Here is a 16769-nt window from a genome sequence, read left to right on the forward strand (position 1 = left end):
AGAACATTGAAAAAATGAAGTTACGGAAAATCCCTGTTTTGAGCCTGTCTACTTGTGGTCAAATGCAATGAGATATGGTCTTCTTTTTGACCTTTGAGTCAATATTTTAATCAGTACTCCAGGTCAGTCTTATACATATCCCAACTGCTGTGAATATTAAGATCCTACCATTGTGTGGTCACCATCTTGTTAAAAACTGTTCCCAGAGACTGTCTTGCCATTCGGTCATGACAGTCTCTCATTACAACCGAATCCACTTTATCCTCAACAGAAAATGTACAACAGGAAGAGGCGTGGCCTCACTCCATGATCATAGACACTCTACAGAATCTCCATCCTGCTTTGTACTGGGGACCAGCCCTGTTGCATATGTTTCGGAGTGACTACTTCTGCCCTCCCAGAACCCAGAGGCTCTCCCTAGACCCAAACTCAACGGCGAGCCACCATCTGTATATAATCAGGCAGGCTTGAGTTGCCTCCCTGCCCTATTCATCCTCCTCTTGGCTGGCTCCCTCAGCCCATACACATGCAGCTGGCCGCCGACAGTGACTGGATGGTCTGCCATGTGGTGTGGGCGTCCATGAAGGACACTGGCTCGTAGCGGTCAGGCCGGCAGCAGGGGTGGGCACTGACCCGCCGGGAGGTCCTCCGCGGCAGGGACCCGTTCTCCATCAGGGACCATAGAGCCAGGTCGTAGTTGGTCCTGGACGACTGGCAGGAGCCCACGCAAAACTTGAAGAGGATGATCTCGTCCGAGTCGAAGCCCAGGCCCAAGTCCCGCACCCGCATCTCTCGTTTCTCCACCCTGCAGTCTGGGCTGCTCTGCTGGGGCTGCCTGCCCTTTCCTTTGCCCTTTCTGTCCCTCTCTTTCTTCCTCCTCTTCTTCTTTTTCTTGGCCAAGTCTGTTGGTTCGGCATCTGAGGGGTCAGAGTTGCGGGGGGAACGGCCCACCCACCGGCCACTGGGGTGGTCGTCCGCTTCGTCCATCACAGAGGGGTCTGAAAGAGAGTGAGCCAGAGAGAGAGAGAGAGAGAGAGAGAGAGAGAGAGAGAGAAGATCAGTGGCTTGTACTCTGTAATCGTATTGCACACCCTTCTTTTACTATTCCCTATTCATGGAGAACATCATGCTGGATTAACAAGTGATGTAGAAAACAGAGATCTAAAAAGCACTTCCTGGTTCCACTCTTACCGGAGAGGCCATGCCAGGGGGAGTACGGGTCACTCTCCTCCTCTTGTTGCTCCTCCACCTCAGGTAGAGTGTCTGGGAGCTGCCTCTCCCACATCCCTCCATCCCGTCCCAAAGCCTGGACAGAGTCTGCCCCCAAACCAGTGCCCATACGGGCCCCCTCCACCAGGGGCAGCAAAGAGACCACCACCCACAGCACCACCTACAAAAGCGGACAGTAGTTCATGGGAGATGGTCCACAGTTCAGAGAAACAACACAGCCAACAGTATGACAACTATAATAAGGAGGATGATGATGAGATGATGTTGGAGAGGATGAGATGTTTTTGATAGGTGATGATAATAGTGGTGATTACGAAGATGATGATAATGATAGTAAAGATAATAAGTCACCAATAAGCAGAACGAGTCACTCACCTTCCAGTTACTCAGGTGGTAAGGGGCGCCTGCTGACGGCATTGCGGTAACCCCCGGTCTGTCTCTCCTCCTCGTCCTCCATCTTGGTCCACCTGGAGGGAAAGCAGAACAAGGCCTCGCTCTGTCAATTGTCCCAATCTCAAGAACGCACTCTGAAAAGAATAACATAAACTAACTGCACAACATGATGTGGCCTGCGATAACGTATCCATATTAACCAATACTGTACAAAAACACCCTTTCAACCCTTAAACAACCCGACGTGTCACATCAATCATGTCCTCAATGCGAAGGATATGTTTATTGTTACGGAGGTAAAAAGGCTAGTGTTTGCTGCCGGGGAGTGCGGCTAGTGTCGGCTTGTCTGTACATACAGCCACACAACAGCTCCTGTCCAGCGACAAAGGCTACCTTCAGTCAGATACCTGTCAAAGACATTCTTTATTTAGGAGGAGGTAGGGCTGGTTCTGTAGAAGGGGCACCGGGGGAAACCACAGAGATGAGGAGGTGGCGATAAGGGGTGCTAGCATCGCAGATGTTTACATACGAGGTGTACAGTGTGACCGGGTTAGCTGTATGTCAATGGCAGCACCACATGCCCCACTCAAGGGTTCTTCCTGTAAAGAACCCTAAAAAGGCTCAAACACAACATTTGACTGGGGGTTTAGAACATTCGCTAAAAGGTTCCTGGTTCGATCACCAGTTTCGGCAACAAATTTGAGGTTAATGGTAAAGGTAAACAAACAAGTAAATAGAGCTAACAGAGCAGATCAGATTCACAGATAGCGTAGCGGTTCATGAGCATTGGACCAGTTACTGAAAGGTTGCTGGTTCAAGCCCCTGAGCCGACTAGGTATACAATTGGTTAATGTGCCCTTGAGCAAGGCATTTAACCCTAATTTCTCCTGTAAGTCGCTCTGGATAAGGGTCTGCTAAATGACTATAATATTGAAAACCAATGGGTGTTTGCTCCACTTCATTTGTTAACACAGTGAAGCACCTGCTGCTAGAACAGCGGAGCGTTAATTTAATCAATTGGGCTCAGAAACGCAACAGAAACAAGTGATTCTATCTCTCTCCAAAGAGATGAGTTGCCATTTATTTGTTGTGGACTCATCTAGGAATACAAGAACTAAAAGCACACGGAATTGCACCAGAGATTAGGCATGGATTCAGCACCCTGCACTACTCTCATTGAGCAGCTGGGGGCTTAGCTGTCCACATCCTGCTACTGGTCCTGGCTCTCCATACGTATCCCAGCTGACGTGCCATGTAAGTAACACCTTAGGATACGTGCATACGTGGAGGGATTGACTAGAAACAACACCGGTTCTCAAGAGATGTCTTCTGGAAATGTTAAAGCCCATACGATGAACTCAAAGTCAAACCTGGTTGGTTTCGACATCAACCGATGTTATGGCGAAATGAAATTCAGCTCACCAAAAATATTGACACAACACACGGGGATGGCACAGCAGATTCTGTAAAAACGAGCATAGGCCTATATAAGATACATCAACAGTCATCTATCATCCACCAGAGAGGCGCGATAGCCTGGTAGCTGAACCAGAGCGGGACGTGAAGGTCCACGGTAAGGTATGTAAACTCTGCTGCTCTTCAATGTTTCTAAATACAGCCCTCGGGCTGCGTCCCAAATGGCACCCTATTCCCTTTATAGTGCACTCCTTTAGGCCGGGGCCCATAGGACTCTGGTCAAAAGAAGTGCACTACATGGAGGACAATCATCGTGATGCTATCTTTACTCAGGATGATGGAGGACTGGGGAGATTACAGTGCATAGGTTACGATAGGATCTGTGCTTGCATCACCGGCTATGCTGCCGAAGATTACAGAAGCTTGACTATATCAATATAGTTACTGAGAAATAATAGGTCAAATCAGGCCCAGGGAGAAAGCAGACATTAATCTCTTACACAATGGAACCTGAAAAGCAGAGATAAATGTGTGTGTTTGTGTGTGTGTGTGTGTGTGCGTGCGCACCCGCATGTGTGTGTCGGAGGAGAGAGACCGAGAGAGACTGCAATCCAAAACCAGGCAGCAAACTCGCCAACTCCCTCTCCCCTAACCTGATTTAAAAACTGGCCATTAAGAGAGAGAGGTTAAAGGGGATTTTTCAACAGATCCCCTCTCGGTCCCTTGAGAGGCCTTGTACTGAGTCCTTAATTCCACAGCTGGGAGCGTTTAGCCTCCTTTAGCCCTGTACGCTGGGTGTCTATGTGGGCCTGTCTGGACGGCTCACTTCACCCCACCACTCTGGAGCTGTTTACAGTCCAATACCTCCAGCCCCTCAGGGTAGAAGGTGGTGGGCTGCTGAGTCCTGAAGACCTCCAGAGCTTCGGAGCCTGTGTGTGTGTGTGTGTGTGTGTGTGTGTGTGTGTGTGTGTGTGTGTGTGTGTGTGTGTGTGTGTGTGTGTGTGTGTGTGAATGTATGTTTGTGTGATGTGCCTCAAGGGATTTGGTATGGTTAGCAGCCTGTTCATCTGCAAATGTGCAATAGGAGAGTCGATTGGTTGTCACCTTATATTTGTGTTGTTGGTACAGTGCCCACCTATTACGTATACAGGTCATTGAATTGTACATTTGTTCTGAGTAAGGATACATTTGCCCTGATATAGAGGGAATAATGTAAGCTCTCCTTCTTAAAACAGATGTATTAAACAATCAATAATGACATGTTAATTAATATTTGCTCAGGGCTTGCGCCCAAAACCAATATATGGACGAATTACTTTGGTTGAACATAAACGTGTTTCACATTATCATCACCGAGTTGGGTAGCTAGCTATACGTTTAAAGTGGCTTCTTTGTTGTGTTACAGCCTGAATTTAAAATGAGTAGCTGGAATGTCTTGAGTCAATAGGTATTCAACCCCTTTCTCATAGCAAGCCAAAATAAGTTCAGGAGTAAAAATGTGCTTAACAAATCACATAATAAGTTGTATGAACTCACTGTGTGTGAAATAATAGTGTTTAACGTGAATTTTAAACAAAGATTCAACCATAAAGACCAGGGAGGTTTTCCAACGCCTCACAAAGGGCACCTATTGGTAGATGGGTAGAAAAAAGGAAGCTGAAATTGAATATCCCTTTGAGCATGGTGATGTTATTAATTACACTTTGGATGGTGTATCAATACACCCAGTCACTACAAATATACAGGTGTCCTTCCTAACTCAGTTGCCGGAGAGGAAGGAAACCGCTCAGGGATTTCATCATGAGGTAAATGGAAACTTTAAAACAGTTACAGAGTTTAATGGCTGTGATAGGAGAAACTGAGGATGGATCAACAGCACTATAGTTAATCCACAATACTAACCTAATTGACAGAGTGAAAATAAGAACGCTTGTACACTATAAGAAATATTCTGAAATATGCATCCTGTTTGTAACAAGACATTAAAGTAATACAGCAAATAATGTGGCAAAGTAATTCACTTTGTGTCCTGAACACAAAGTGTTATGTTTGGGGCAAATCCAATACAACACATTACTGAGGACCACTCTCCATATTTTCAAGCATAGTGGTGGCTGCATCATGTTATAGTCATGCTTGTAATCATTAAGACTGGGGCGTTTTTCAGGACAAACAATAAACTGAATGGAGCTAAGCGTAGGCAAAATCCTAGAGGAAAACTTTGTTCAGCCTGCTTTCCAACAGATAATGGGAGACAAATCCACCTTTCAGCATGACAATAACCTAAAACACCAGGCAAAATATGCACTGGAATTGCTTACCAAGATGACATTGAATGTTCCTGCCTGGCGTAGTTACAGTTTTGACTTAAATCTACTTGAACATCTATGGCAAGACCTGAAAATGGTGTCTAGCAACGATCAACAACCAATTTGACAGTGCTGAAAAGAATAGCTGTCAAATGTTGCACAATCCAGGTGTGGAGAGCTCATTGAGACTTACCCAGAAAGATTTGCAGCTGTAATTGCTGCCAAAGGTGATTCTACAAAGTATTCACTCAGGGGGGTGAATGCTATATAAATGACATATTTCTGTATTTCATTTTCAATACAATTGTAAAAAAAAATCGAAACACATGTTTTCACTTTGTCAATATGGGGTATTTTGTGAAGATGGGTGAGGGGAAAAAATATTTAATCCATTTTCAATTCAGGCTGTAACACAACAAAATGTGGAATAGGTCAAGAGGTACGAATACTTTCTGAAGGCACTGTACATCATTCTGTATTCTACATGTGTGAAAGCTCTCATAGAAGCGTAGAGCAAGCTAGGCTGGGATTCCCTTCTGTGTTCTGTCTCACTTTAAAGGGGAAGTTCAGGATTTTGTTCTCTATTGCTGCTCTATTGTTCACACAAGCAAGGGGGGAGGCCGGTGACAACGGAGGGCACCAACATTTTTTTTTACTGTTACTTGTGTGTACATTACTGTATCTTTATGTGGGATATTGTTTTTCATCAGGAAAAGTTTTTAAAAAATAGCTGGAGTGCGTCTTTAATGTTAGATGGTTCCTTACCCTGAAAGTAGTCTGTGGGCCAGGAGAAACTATAAATCATCACTTCCATTGATTTTAGCTAGAGGTGGCTAAAGTTTAAGTTTGTCGCGGCTGCTAGAAAACCGAACCATGGATTACAGTTTCTCCTGGCCAAAACACGTACTTACGAGGTGAGGAACCATCTAACATCAAGTTGTAATATCTTGAACTTCTCCTTTAACAGCCCACATCCCATCTCTCCAGAACAGAACCCTCTCCTATAATGATGCCCCATTAGAGGTGTTCTATCCGCCAGCTCTACCTGTCATAGACAGAGCCCTGCCGGCATGGGGGTATGGAAGGGACCTCACTAAATCACCACCGCAATAAAAGACACCTGGGGAGAAAGAGGAGAAGAGGAGATGCAGAGTACTAGCCACAGCCGCCAGGTCCTTGCCTAATCATTACCAGACACAATTTTATCTGGGGGGGGGGGGGGGTACACAAACTCCCATATCACCTATGATGATATACTGTACACGGCATACGTGTTCCCTATTCCTTCTGGTTCCTGTGCAAACCTGTTCTGATATGTACAGTTCACGTCCAAATCAGAACAGACAATTTGTAAGTCTGGCAGTTTACTACTATGCTTGTTTGCTTTTCAGTTTTTAGACTGTGCTGGTAGCAAACCCACAAACCCCACCCAGTCTTGTACTTGTATGTCCTTACGGTGTTAAAGTGTCGGGTTTGGGTTCAACCCCCCCTACTACTCTCGCCACACTGATTGCACCGCTGCACCAGATGTGCCCTTCTAACTGCTGCTAGACTTAGACTGCAGTCAGCAGCGACAGAACCAGAGGGTCTGAATACGCCGCATAATCCCCTAATCCCTTCCAGGCTGGAGAGGAGAAGAGGTGATTACTCGTTAGTGCCAGTTTCCACTCTTTAGCCGAGCTGTCACCGGTGGAAAATCCACAGAACGCTGCCAAAATGAGAAACAGAGAGCTGGGGATGTTTGCGGCTCGGAGAAACCCATTCAGAGGCGGCAATCAGAAGGTGTGGACAACACTTCCCTGGGCAGGCTATCCCTGAAGGAGATGCTAGCTAGAAGTCAGTGCGTTTCTTGCACTGAAGAGTTGCTTGAGAGTCTTCTACTGAAGACAGGGGCAGTCTTGACAGATTCATACATACATGGGGGTTGTGTTTCTCAGGTGTGCCACACAAAGATACTGATACACAACAGAATAGCCGTTACGGATCAAAGACAGGCTAATAAGAGAGTACTGATCTGTGCTTCCAATCATTCTAAGAGATCATACAAAAGTGCCTAGTCAAGCTGAATAGGCTCAGCCTGGTCCAAGATCTGTTTGTGCTGTCTTGCCAACTCCGATGGTCAGTGTCATGTCACATTCACTGTCATGCTAGGCATTAACAAGACAGCACAAGCAGATACGGGATTAGGATATGCCAGTGCAGGGTCATTGTTAAGATGAGAGAACAAGGGCCAATATCAGTGTTTAGCTCATAGTGGCTCTGGATAGGAAAGAGGAAGCGGTACAACTGAACCTCAATTAGTCCTTAAGGGTAGACAGAGTAAGCTGGTTGCAATCAGTGGTGCTGGTTAGAAGCAAACAAAGTGGTTGCCTGGTGATAAAACTATAACCTAAGGGCAGAATCCTAACTTGAGATGTGTGCACTTAACTTGGACTTTCTCATAAATCATTTATTTAACCTTTATTTAACTAGGCAAGTCAGTTAAGAACAAATTCTTACTTACAATGACAGCCTAGGAACAGTGGGTTAACTGCCTTGTTCAAGAGCAGAGCAACAGATTTCTTTCTACCTTATCAGCTCAGGGATTCAATCTAGCAACCTTTTGGTTACTGGCCCAACGCTCTAACCACTAGGCCGCCCTTGATGTCAATGGAAGATCTGTGCGAAAGCTTGGGTTCCGCTCACAGATCTCAAGATAGAATTCAGGTCTAAGTGAGCAGTGATTTACCGCCATGGCCCCAAGGTTAGCATCCTCTCACAGTGGAGGAGAGCTCTAGAAAGGTTCAGAGAAAAACAGGTAATGGTGTTTTTACTGGGGAACCAAGTGTTTGAAGTAGCATGGGCGGATTAGTACCCTCACCCTCATGCCTAAACCCCTGTCCCTCTCAGAGATGCTGTGGAGTGGGAAATCATACTCTCCAGCCTCTTATTATAAGGAACAGGGTCCAGGGGTGGGCGTTAAAATGTATCCTCCAGAAAGACATTAGACATATCACCCCTAACCTTAACCTCAATGGTACTAAGCCACTCCCACTGCTCTGATTGGTTCTTTGGTCAGTTTGCTTGGCTCTATAGAGTACCATAGACCTAGCGGTCAAACCGGGAAATTGTCCCAATTGTTTTTTCCACCACTAATTTTTCTCATAGGGGATTTTAGACACTTAAAATAAGGGCTGTGTTTTGTTTAGACCTACCCTGACCTGATTCGATAAACGTGTAAATCTCTCTCGGACAAGGTATTTACCCCCTAAAAATGAAATGCTATTTAGCTGCTAATGTGGCTATCATACAGAACTACAAATTCAGTGATGCTCTGGATGACACTGCCGAATCGAGGCAACGGTGAGCATCTCGGGATTAACAATCTGTTAACTACATTTAGTGATGAATAAATTGGCTAAACTTACTTTAATTTACAATTCTGTGAACTCTCTAGGGCAAATTTTTAATTTACACTATACCTGTTAGCAAAGGTGTCAGCGAAAGATGACAAGCAGGAAGGAGCTTGTAGGGATTTGTAGTCTTATATGATGTCTACTTTGATGCTAAGTAAATAGAGCCGACTATATTGATAAAAGTCATGTGGTCCGAGAGAGATTTAAATGGTTATCAAAACGTCACGCCAGGGTAAGCCTACACAAAACACAGCCCTTATTTTAAGTGTTTCTAGAATCCCCTATGGGAAAAATGAATGGTGAAAAAACGATTGGAACCATTTCCTTGTTGGGTATTATAACACCTCCACTGTGGGGCTCTATTCTAACTGAAAGAAATGTACTACTGTGGGGTTTTCCATGTGAAAAGCAATGTCTGCCTTTTTTTCTACTAAGTCGGCCACTGGGTCATTGGAATGTTCGATTGATTTGAACTTTGTGCTTTGCGTGAATGGAAACAACTGCCTTCACAGACAGTTTTCTGAAGATACCTCATCGCAACCAATAATGGACGACAACTTCATATGACCAAGACACTGCATGTAACGGTTCTGCCTTTGTTTCTTGCTAGCACACTCCCTAGTCCCTATAAGATCCCAAATTCCAAGCTGATTAATGCCGTTTAAGAGGGAGTCACAGAAAAAGAACACTTGGGTGAACCTCACCTTAAATGGGAACACATTAAATTGTGTTATGGCAGCGATAGAGGATAGGATTTCAGATGACAGGTTTTGTGAGCGCTACAATCTGCTGGAGTCACATCAGCAGGAAAGAGTGGGAGAGTGAGAGTGGAGAGTGGGAGAGTGAGAAAGGAGGAAAATGTTGGAGACAATATATGGAGAGATATCTACAACAACAAAAAATGAAAAGCAAAAACATAACTGTCCTCAATATGTTGTCATCTCTTTTTAAAACACACAAACACGTTTGTTTTACTATCCTTGTGGGGACCAATGAAATTGATTCTCATTCAAAATCATATTTTCCCTAACCTAACCCTAACCTTAACCCTAACCCTAACCCAAAACCTAACCCTTCACCTCAAAACTCTAACCCTTATTGTAACCCCAACCCTAAACTCAGGAACCTGCGAAATGTCCCTAATTATCCGAATTGTCCTTGTTTTACTATCCTTGTGAGGACCCCCCCCCAACCCAACCCTACCCCACCAAACCTCCTCTCCCCTTTCCCTCAACATCCCATGTCTCATTTCGTCTAATTAAGTTGAGTGTGGTCCAGACCCAGGGAAAGCTGGCCATTAATGCGTCACTGCATCTGGATGAACAAACGCCCTGCAGAGCGTTTTTTCCGTGTCGCCCGCTTGTCTTGAACCCCAGACGGGCTCTGGTAATGACCTGCTGGCCCGGTAGTTCAAAGGAGCCCTTGACACCATGATGAATGAAGCTGACCCGGCAATTTCGGGAGAATACAGCTTATTGTATCAAAAAAAAAGTGCTCGCAGCCACAAACACGGCAGTGCAAACACCGCTAGTTAACATTCTTCCCGAATTCAAGAGCAAATTTATAAGAGTGAGATCTTGCGATAAAAACAGGAGTTTTGCTACGTGTTTCATCAGTGTTTTGAACTGTGGTAACTATCGCTTTGTTCTAAATTTAAGTCTGCTTGAAGAGCCAAAGTGCTCGACGACAAATCAGCAATAGACATTAAGTACAATAACACAGGTATAATACTGGTATACTTAGCAGTATGTCCCAACTGCAAGAAAGTAAGACAGAAATGGCGAACGTGGACAAAAAAAAAACGAAATTCCTTTTGGTCAGATCATGCCCCCTTCACTTTACCCCAGAAGATGTATTGTAGCTCAGTGAGTTCGTTAAACAATTCCAGATTGAGGTAGGTTGCCCTGTGGCACTCCAGGTTGCATAACCAATCTCTCTCATTACTTACACACTCACAGACAAGGCAAGCCAGACAAACCTTCCCTGTGTAGACTTCTAAATAGAACTCTATTACAGTGGATTTAGTATAGACCTTACAGAAATTCTGAATTCAAAATTGATTATTTTTCTCACAGAATTACACATAATACCGACGTGAAAACATGTTTTTAGAAATGTTTGCAAATGTTTTGAAAATGAACTATATACACTATATATGCAAAAGTATGTGGACACCCCTTCAAATCAGCCACACCCGTTGCTGACAGGTCCAAAACAATCGCGCACACAGCCTTGCAATCTCCATAGACCAAAGATTGACAGTCGAATGGCCTTACTGAAGAGCTCAGTGACTTTCAACATGGCACCGTCATAGGATGCCACCTTTCCAACAAGTCAGTTTGTCAAATTTCTGGCCTGCTAGAGCTGCCCTGGTCAACTGTAAGTGCTGTTATTGTGAAGAGAAGACGTCTAGGCGCAACAACGGCTCAGCCGCAAAGTGGTAGGCCACGTAAGCTCACAAAACAGGTCCGCTGAGTGCTGTAGCGGGTAAAAATCATCTGTCTTCAGTTGCAACACTCACTACCGAGATCCAAACAGCCTCTGGAAACAATGTTAGCACAAGAACTGTTCATCGGGAGCTTCATGAAATGGGTTTCCATGGCCAAGCAGCCACACACAAGTTTCAGATCACCATGCACAATACCAAGCATCGGCTGAAGTGTTTCCAATTCATCCCAAAGGTGATTGATGGGGTTGAGGTCAGGGCTCTGTGCAAGCCAGGCAAGCTCTTCCACACCTAACTTGACCAAACCATTTCTGTATGGACCTCGCTTTGTGCACCAAGCGTCAGCTGGAGTGATGTAAAGCTTGACGCCGTTGGACTCTGGAGCAGTGGAAACGCATTCCCTGGAGAGATGAATCATGCTTCACCATCTGGCAGGCTGACGGAGTAATCTGGGTTTGGTGGATGCCAGGAGAACGCTATCTGCCCCAATGCATAGTGCCAACTGTAACATTTGGTGGAGGAGGAATAATGTTCTGGGGCTGTTTTTCATGGTTCAGTCTATGCCTCTTGTTCCAGTGAAGAGAAATCTCAATGCTACAGCATACAATGACATTCTACACGATTCTGTGTTTCCAACTTAGTGGCAACAGTTTGGGGAAGGCCTTGTTCTGTTTCAGCATGACAATGCCCCCCGTACGTACACAAAGCGAGGTCCATACAGAAATGGTTTGGTCGAGATTGGTGTGGAAGAACTTGACTGGCTTGCACAGAGCCCTGACCTCAATCCCGTCGATCACCTTTGGGATGAATTGGAACGCCGGGCCTAATCGCAATGTCATTTCCCAACCTCACTAATGCTCTTGTGGCTGAATGGAAGTCTTCTTGGTATGCAACTGCAGTATAGATCTGGCCATGTGTTTTAGGTTATTGTCCTGCTGAAATATGAATTTATCTCCCAGTGTCTGGTGGAAAGTACACTGAACCAGGTTTTCCTCGAGGATTTTGCCTGTGCTTAGCTCCGTTCAGTTTCTTTTTTATCCTGAAAAACTCCCCAGTCCTTAACGATTACAAGCATACCCAGAATATGACACAGCCACCACTATGCTTGAAAATATGGAGAGTGGTACTCAGTAATGTGTTGTATTGGATTAGTATTGTGGAGTAACTACAATGTTGTTGATCCATCCTCAGTTTTCTCCCATCACAGCCATTAAACTCTGTAATTGGCCTCATGGTGAAACCCCTGAGCAGTTTCCTTCCTATCCGGCAATTGAGGAAGGACGCCTGTATCTTTGTAGTGACTGGGTGTAATTAATAACTTCACCATGCTCAAATGGATATTCAATGCCAGTTTTCTTTATACCCATCTACCAACCCTTCTTTGTGGTTGAATCTGTGTTTGATATTCCCTGCTTGACTGTGGGACCTTACAGATAATAGTGTGAGTGGAGTACAGTGAGTGGAGTACAGAGAGTGGAGTACAGAGATGAGTCCATGCTACTTATTATGGGACTTGATAAGGACATTTTTACTACTGAACTTATTTAGGCTTGCCATAACAAAAGGGTCAAATACCCAAGATATTTCAGCTTTTAATTGTTAATTAATTTGTTAAATAAAATGAAAAACATAATTCCACTTTGACATTATGGGATATTGTGTGTAGGCCAGTGACCCCCCCCCCCCCAAAAAAAAATATATATAAATGTAATACATTTTAAATACAGGCTGTAACACAAGAAAATGTGGGAAAAGTCAATGGGTGTGAATACTTTCTGAAGGCCCTGTACATTTTCAAGTGATCTAATATTTGCTTTACCACTAGGGGGAGGGAGTAGAACTTTGATAACACTTGAGTTTAGCTACTTGCCGGTAATAAGAAATATACAACAAGTTGATGCATTTAACGTTGATATGGAACCATCCGCCTCCCAGAGGCGATACAGACGGATGTTAAGATGCAACAATGAAAGAGAAGTGAAGTAGAAATGAGAGCATGTAGTGAAATACACCTCCAGACCCAAAAAACACCCTCTCATTCCCATAAAGTACAAGCTTGTTTAAACAGACCATGCAGGCCACACAGAGGGAGGTTGTAGGAAAAGGGAAAAAAAAGAGTGTCCAGTTGATCTGATCCCTAACCGGGCTGCAGACCTCCATGACCTTTGACCCGGGAAAGTGGAACCAGTGGAAGGATCACAGGAGAATGTGAGATACCTCAGGTACCACAGATCTCATGCTCTCACACACACACACACACACACACACACACACACACACACACACACACACACACACACACACACAATACTACCTGGAAGTGAAATAGCCTCACTTCACACATGCACGCACAAACATTGTTTGCGTATAAAAGCAGAGCCCTTTTTATCGAAGGTTGGACAATATCATCTTTCTGCTCTTTTGCTGATTCCGAGTTTGCTTTCTGCAACTCGTATCAATGCTGGTGGATTGACATCGCCCGTGTTTCATTCTGTGGGAACTTGATTTCCCTACAGACTGCAGAGTAGCTAACAGTATGAGCAACCTTGAGTTTGGAATTCATCTTCAAACGTATACAATTTGACCCAGTTCCCTGACCTCCCCAATCTACACTGTGCTACTGGGATGCTAGAGGTCCAGTAAGTGCCCGACGAAACACTGAGACTTAAAGCCGCCACTGCATCAGCCTTCCCATTAGAGGTGAGTATAAAGTCAACTAAGAAAGCAGACTAATACTGTAGGTAGCCTAGCTGTTAGAGTGTTGGGCCAGTAACTGAAAGGTCACTGGATCAAATCCCTGAGCTGACAATGTGAAAAATCTGGCGGTGTGGCTGTGAGGAAGGCACTTAATCCTAATTGCTTCTGTAAGTTGCTCTGGATAAGAGTGTCTGCTAAATGACCAAAAATGTCTCTAGCACCTGGGAGGCAATGGAAATCAGGGGAAATGGATACGTCTGTATGTGTGAGGTTGTATGCATGCTTTGAGGGGGGGGGGTACACGCTGAACATTAGCACGTGTGTGAACAATGCTTTGATATTCAGATTGCAGCCCACCCTTGGAGAGGGTCACACACTAAGACTTCCTAGCTGCCACTGTTTCCTCAGAGTAAGAGATTACCAGGGAATTGGCACAAGAACAGGTCAAGGATAACCTATACTGTAGCCAATCTACATTGGGCAGGTTCACTTTACACACAGAATAAGCTTTTTTAGGACTGATTTGAATCAGAAAAGTTAGAAAGGCTGTATTATTAATATGACGATAGTGTTCAATCAGTTTACAGAGGCAGAATCAGTTTGTGGCATAACAGATAAACATTTATGACAAAAATACTCCCAATAGGTATGTAATAAAAAAAAATCTGGTGACTCAACAAGTCAGGCCAGAACAGGTGGCAGGTGTGATCAAAAAGAGTTTTACATGACAAAAGCAGCTGCTGTGAAAATAAAGCCTTTGACATCAAACCAGCCATTTAATTGTTGGCATAGCAAACACTAAGAGAAGGGTAATGACTAATGACAGGTAAGGAATGTGGCTTTCATAGCAGCAATGTACCATAACACGCAAGTAAAGGAATAGGAATTTAATCAATTTATCAAAAATCAGTTTTAAATGAATTAAATACCTCATGTAGTCTAAATTCATTATTTCCTACTCAAACAAATATATATATTTTTTTGTAGAATTCAAAGGAAAATTGTGCGTTACCGATTATCCCATGCGTATAAATCCAGTCTGAGCGCACGCCGGAGAGGTCAGACCCTTTCCCCCAGCGTGCTCCTGGTCGGCTGTGGAGCATGTCTTGGCGGTGAAAATCCACACAATGATGTCCTTTAAATGCACATCATTTTCAAGCGTCCAACTTTTCAGGTTATCTCCTCTTTGCCTGAAGTGAACAAAAAAACAACAATTCAAAGGCTTTGGTTTCAGGAGAGCGCGAAAGGCGCCTCCCTCTATGCGGCCAAGCCTTTCTCTTCTCCTCTCCACCAAATCCTTTCAGTTTCACCCTGCATAGGAACACATGGTGTATAAATATAATTTTAATTTCGTAAAAAGTTGAATAGTACAGATAAATACGCACATTACCAAAATATGTATGCTGCACGCTGTCCCTGCAAGGGGCAATTTGAAATTAAAGGCACTGCAAGTACATTTTTGGCTAACTTAAATCTCGTGGGAACATTCGGTTAATTATTTAATGTTGGGGACATCTGTAGAAATGTCAAAGGCTTTATCATTTCAAAGAAACGTTATTAAATGAACACACTTTCTTTGCTGTTTGTGAGTGTGTGTGAGAGAGAGAGAGAGTTCATGTATGATAAATTACAGACTCATCGTCTTATGTATCAGGCATTGTTATTGACAATTATAAACCATTTTTAAACATACAAAGCAATATAACGTGTATATTAAGTTCACCCTTACCTTTAGGACTTGCTCAGTCTTGCCTCCAAACATTGAGTTGAGAAATTAGTAAACAACGCGCCAAGAACGCTCATAACCTTTAGGCTATTCCTGGGTTGTTCCACAATAAAATTTAAAAACATAACATTTCCAAGATACACGTTCGATTTTTTGGGATAGAACTGCATACCGGCTATGTCCTTGTTACAGAAACGTTGTCTATAGTGTCTCTCATTCAGACCTTGGAACTCGATGCCGTTCTTGTCTTTGGTACCTGTTATTTTTCACACGTATACCTCAGGTTCAAAGACTATTGATGAGACCCTGCGCGCGTCAAAATCTACTTCTCAGCAACTGAGGATAAACGCATTTGCAACATTTAAACTCCATGCTCCATGTCATTACGTGGTGACTTTGCAACTATTACAGAAGCTCCAAATATTGTACGCTATCCCATCGATCTTTGTTGAGGAAATATCAGACACACCTAGGACAATTTTTTAAAATCCAATGTTCAGCCTTTGCCGCTCTTGTGTCTATTCTGCCGCACACTACAGAAACACCAGACAATACACAAGCACTGGAGGCTAAATATTCACCACGCTGCTCTGCCTGTCAAAAGTCTTGTGAAACCAGAGAGAACGGACGCTGTAAGAGTGCAGTGATTTCTCCTGCCCCTCAACATAGCTAAAACATAGTTGTGTTCATGGAGAGAGGGCGCACTGGAATTGTCATATTTTAATTGCTTTTGTGTTTGGATCTGGAGACCTGTCGGTGTGTCAGTATTGACAACAAGGTTCTGAGAAAAAATAAGAACAGGAGTCCTACATATATTTCGAGGAGATGCATGTTCATCGCCCACGGACTGACTCCCAAGTTGTTTATGCTCCGAGTCCCATAAACTTGAGAATTTTTACTGCATTTCTTACATTCTTCATCAACCAACAAGACACACACACACACTCGTTTATGTTTGCCAACCTCCACTCCATGTTTACATAGTCACACAGGGCCTCCCTTACAGACTGTGTCACCAAGGCTACTGTCACCCATGGCGAGAGGGATGGATTGAGGGCAGAGGCAGTGATTGGGATTCCTTCAGAAAGGGCCTGCTTGACACACTTCAGGCCAGGCTTATGGTTGCACCGTACAGCACGCACCTCAACTCCAGGGCC

General features: G+C 44.1%; 1 protein-coding gene across 1 annotated transcript; it reads right to left on the reverse strand.

Annotated features, from left to right (window-relative positions):
* Positions 1-513: 513 nt before the first annotated feature.
* On the reverse strand, positions 514-14989 carry LOC139386565 (artemin-like). The gene is made up of 4 exons (XM_071132218.1): positions 14899-14989; positions 1606-1697; positions 1192-1390; positions 514-998 (listed from the first exon to the last, which is right to left on the reverse strand). The coding sequence occupies exons 1-4, from the start codon at positions 14987-14989 to the stop codon at positions 514-516; spliced, it is 867 nt and encodes a 288-aa protein (XP_070988319.1).
* Between the last annotated feature and the right edge of the window lie 1780 nt (positions 14990-16769).

Source organism: Oncorhynchus clarkii, chromosome 28 (assembly GCF_045791955.1).
Source record: "Oncorhynchus clarkii lewisi isolate Uvic-CL-2024 chromosome 28, UVic_Ocla_1.0, whole genome shotgun sequence".
Lineage (NCBI taxonomy): Eukaryota > Metazoa > Chordata > Actinopteri > Salmoniformes > Salmonidae > Oncorhynchus > Oncorhynchus clarkii.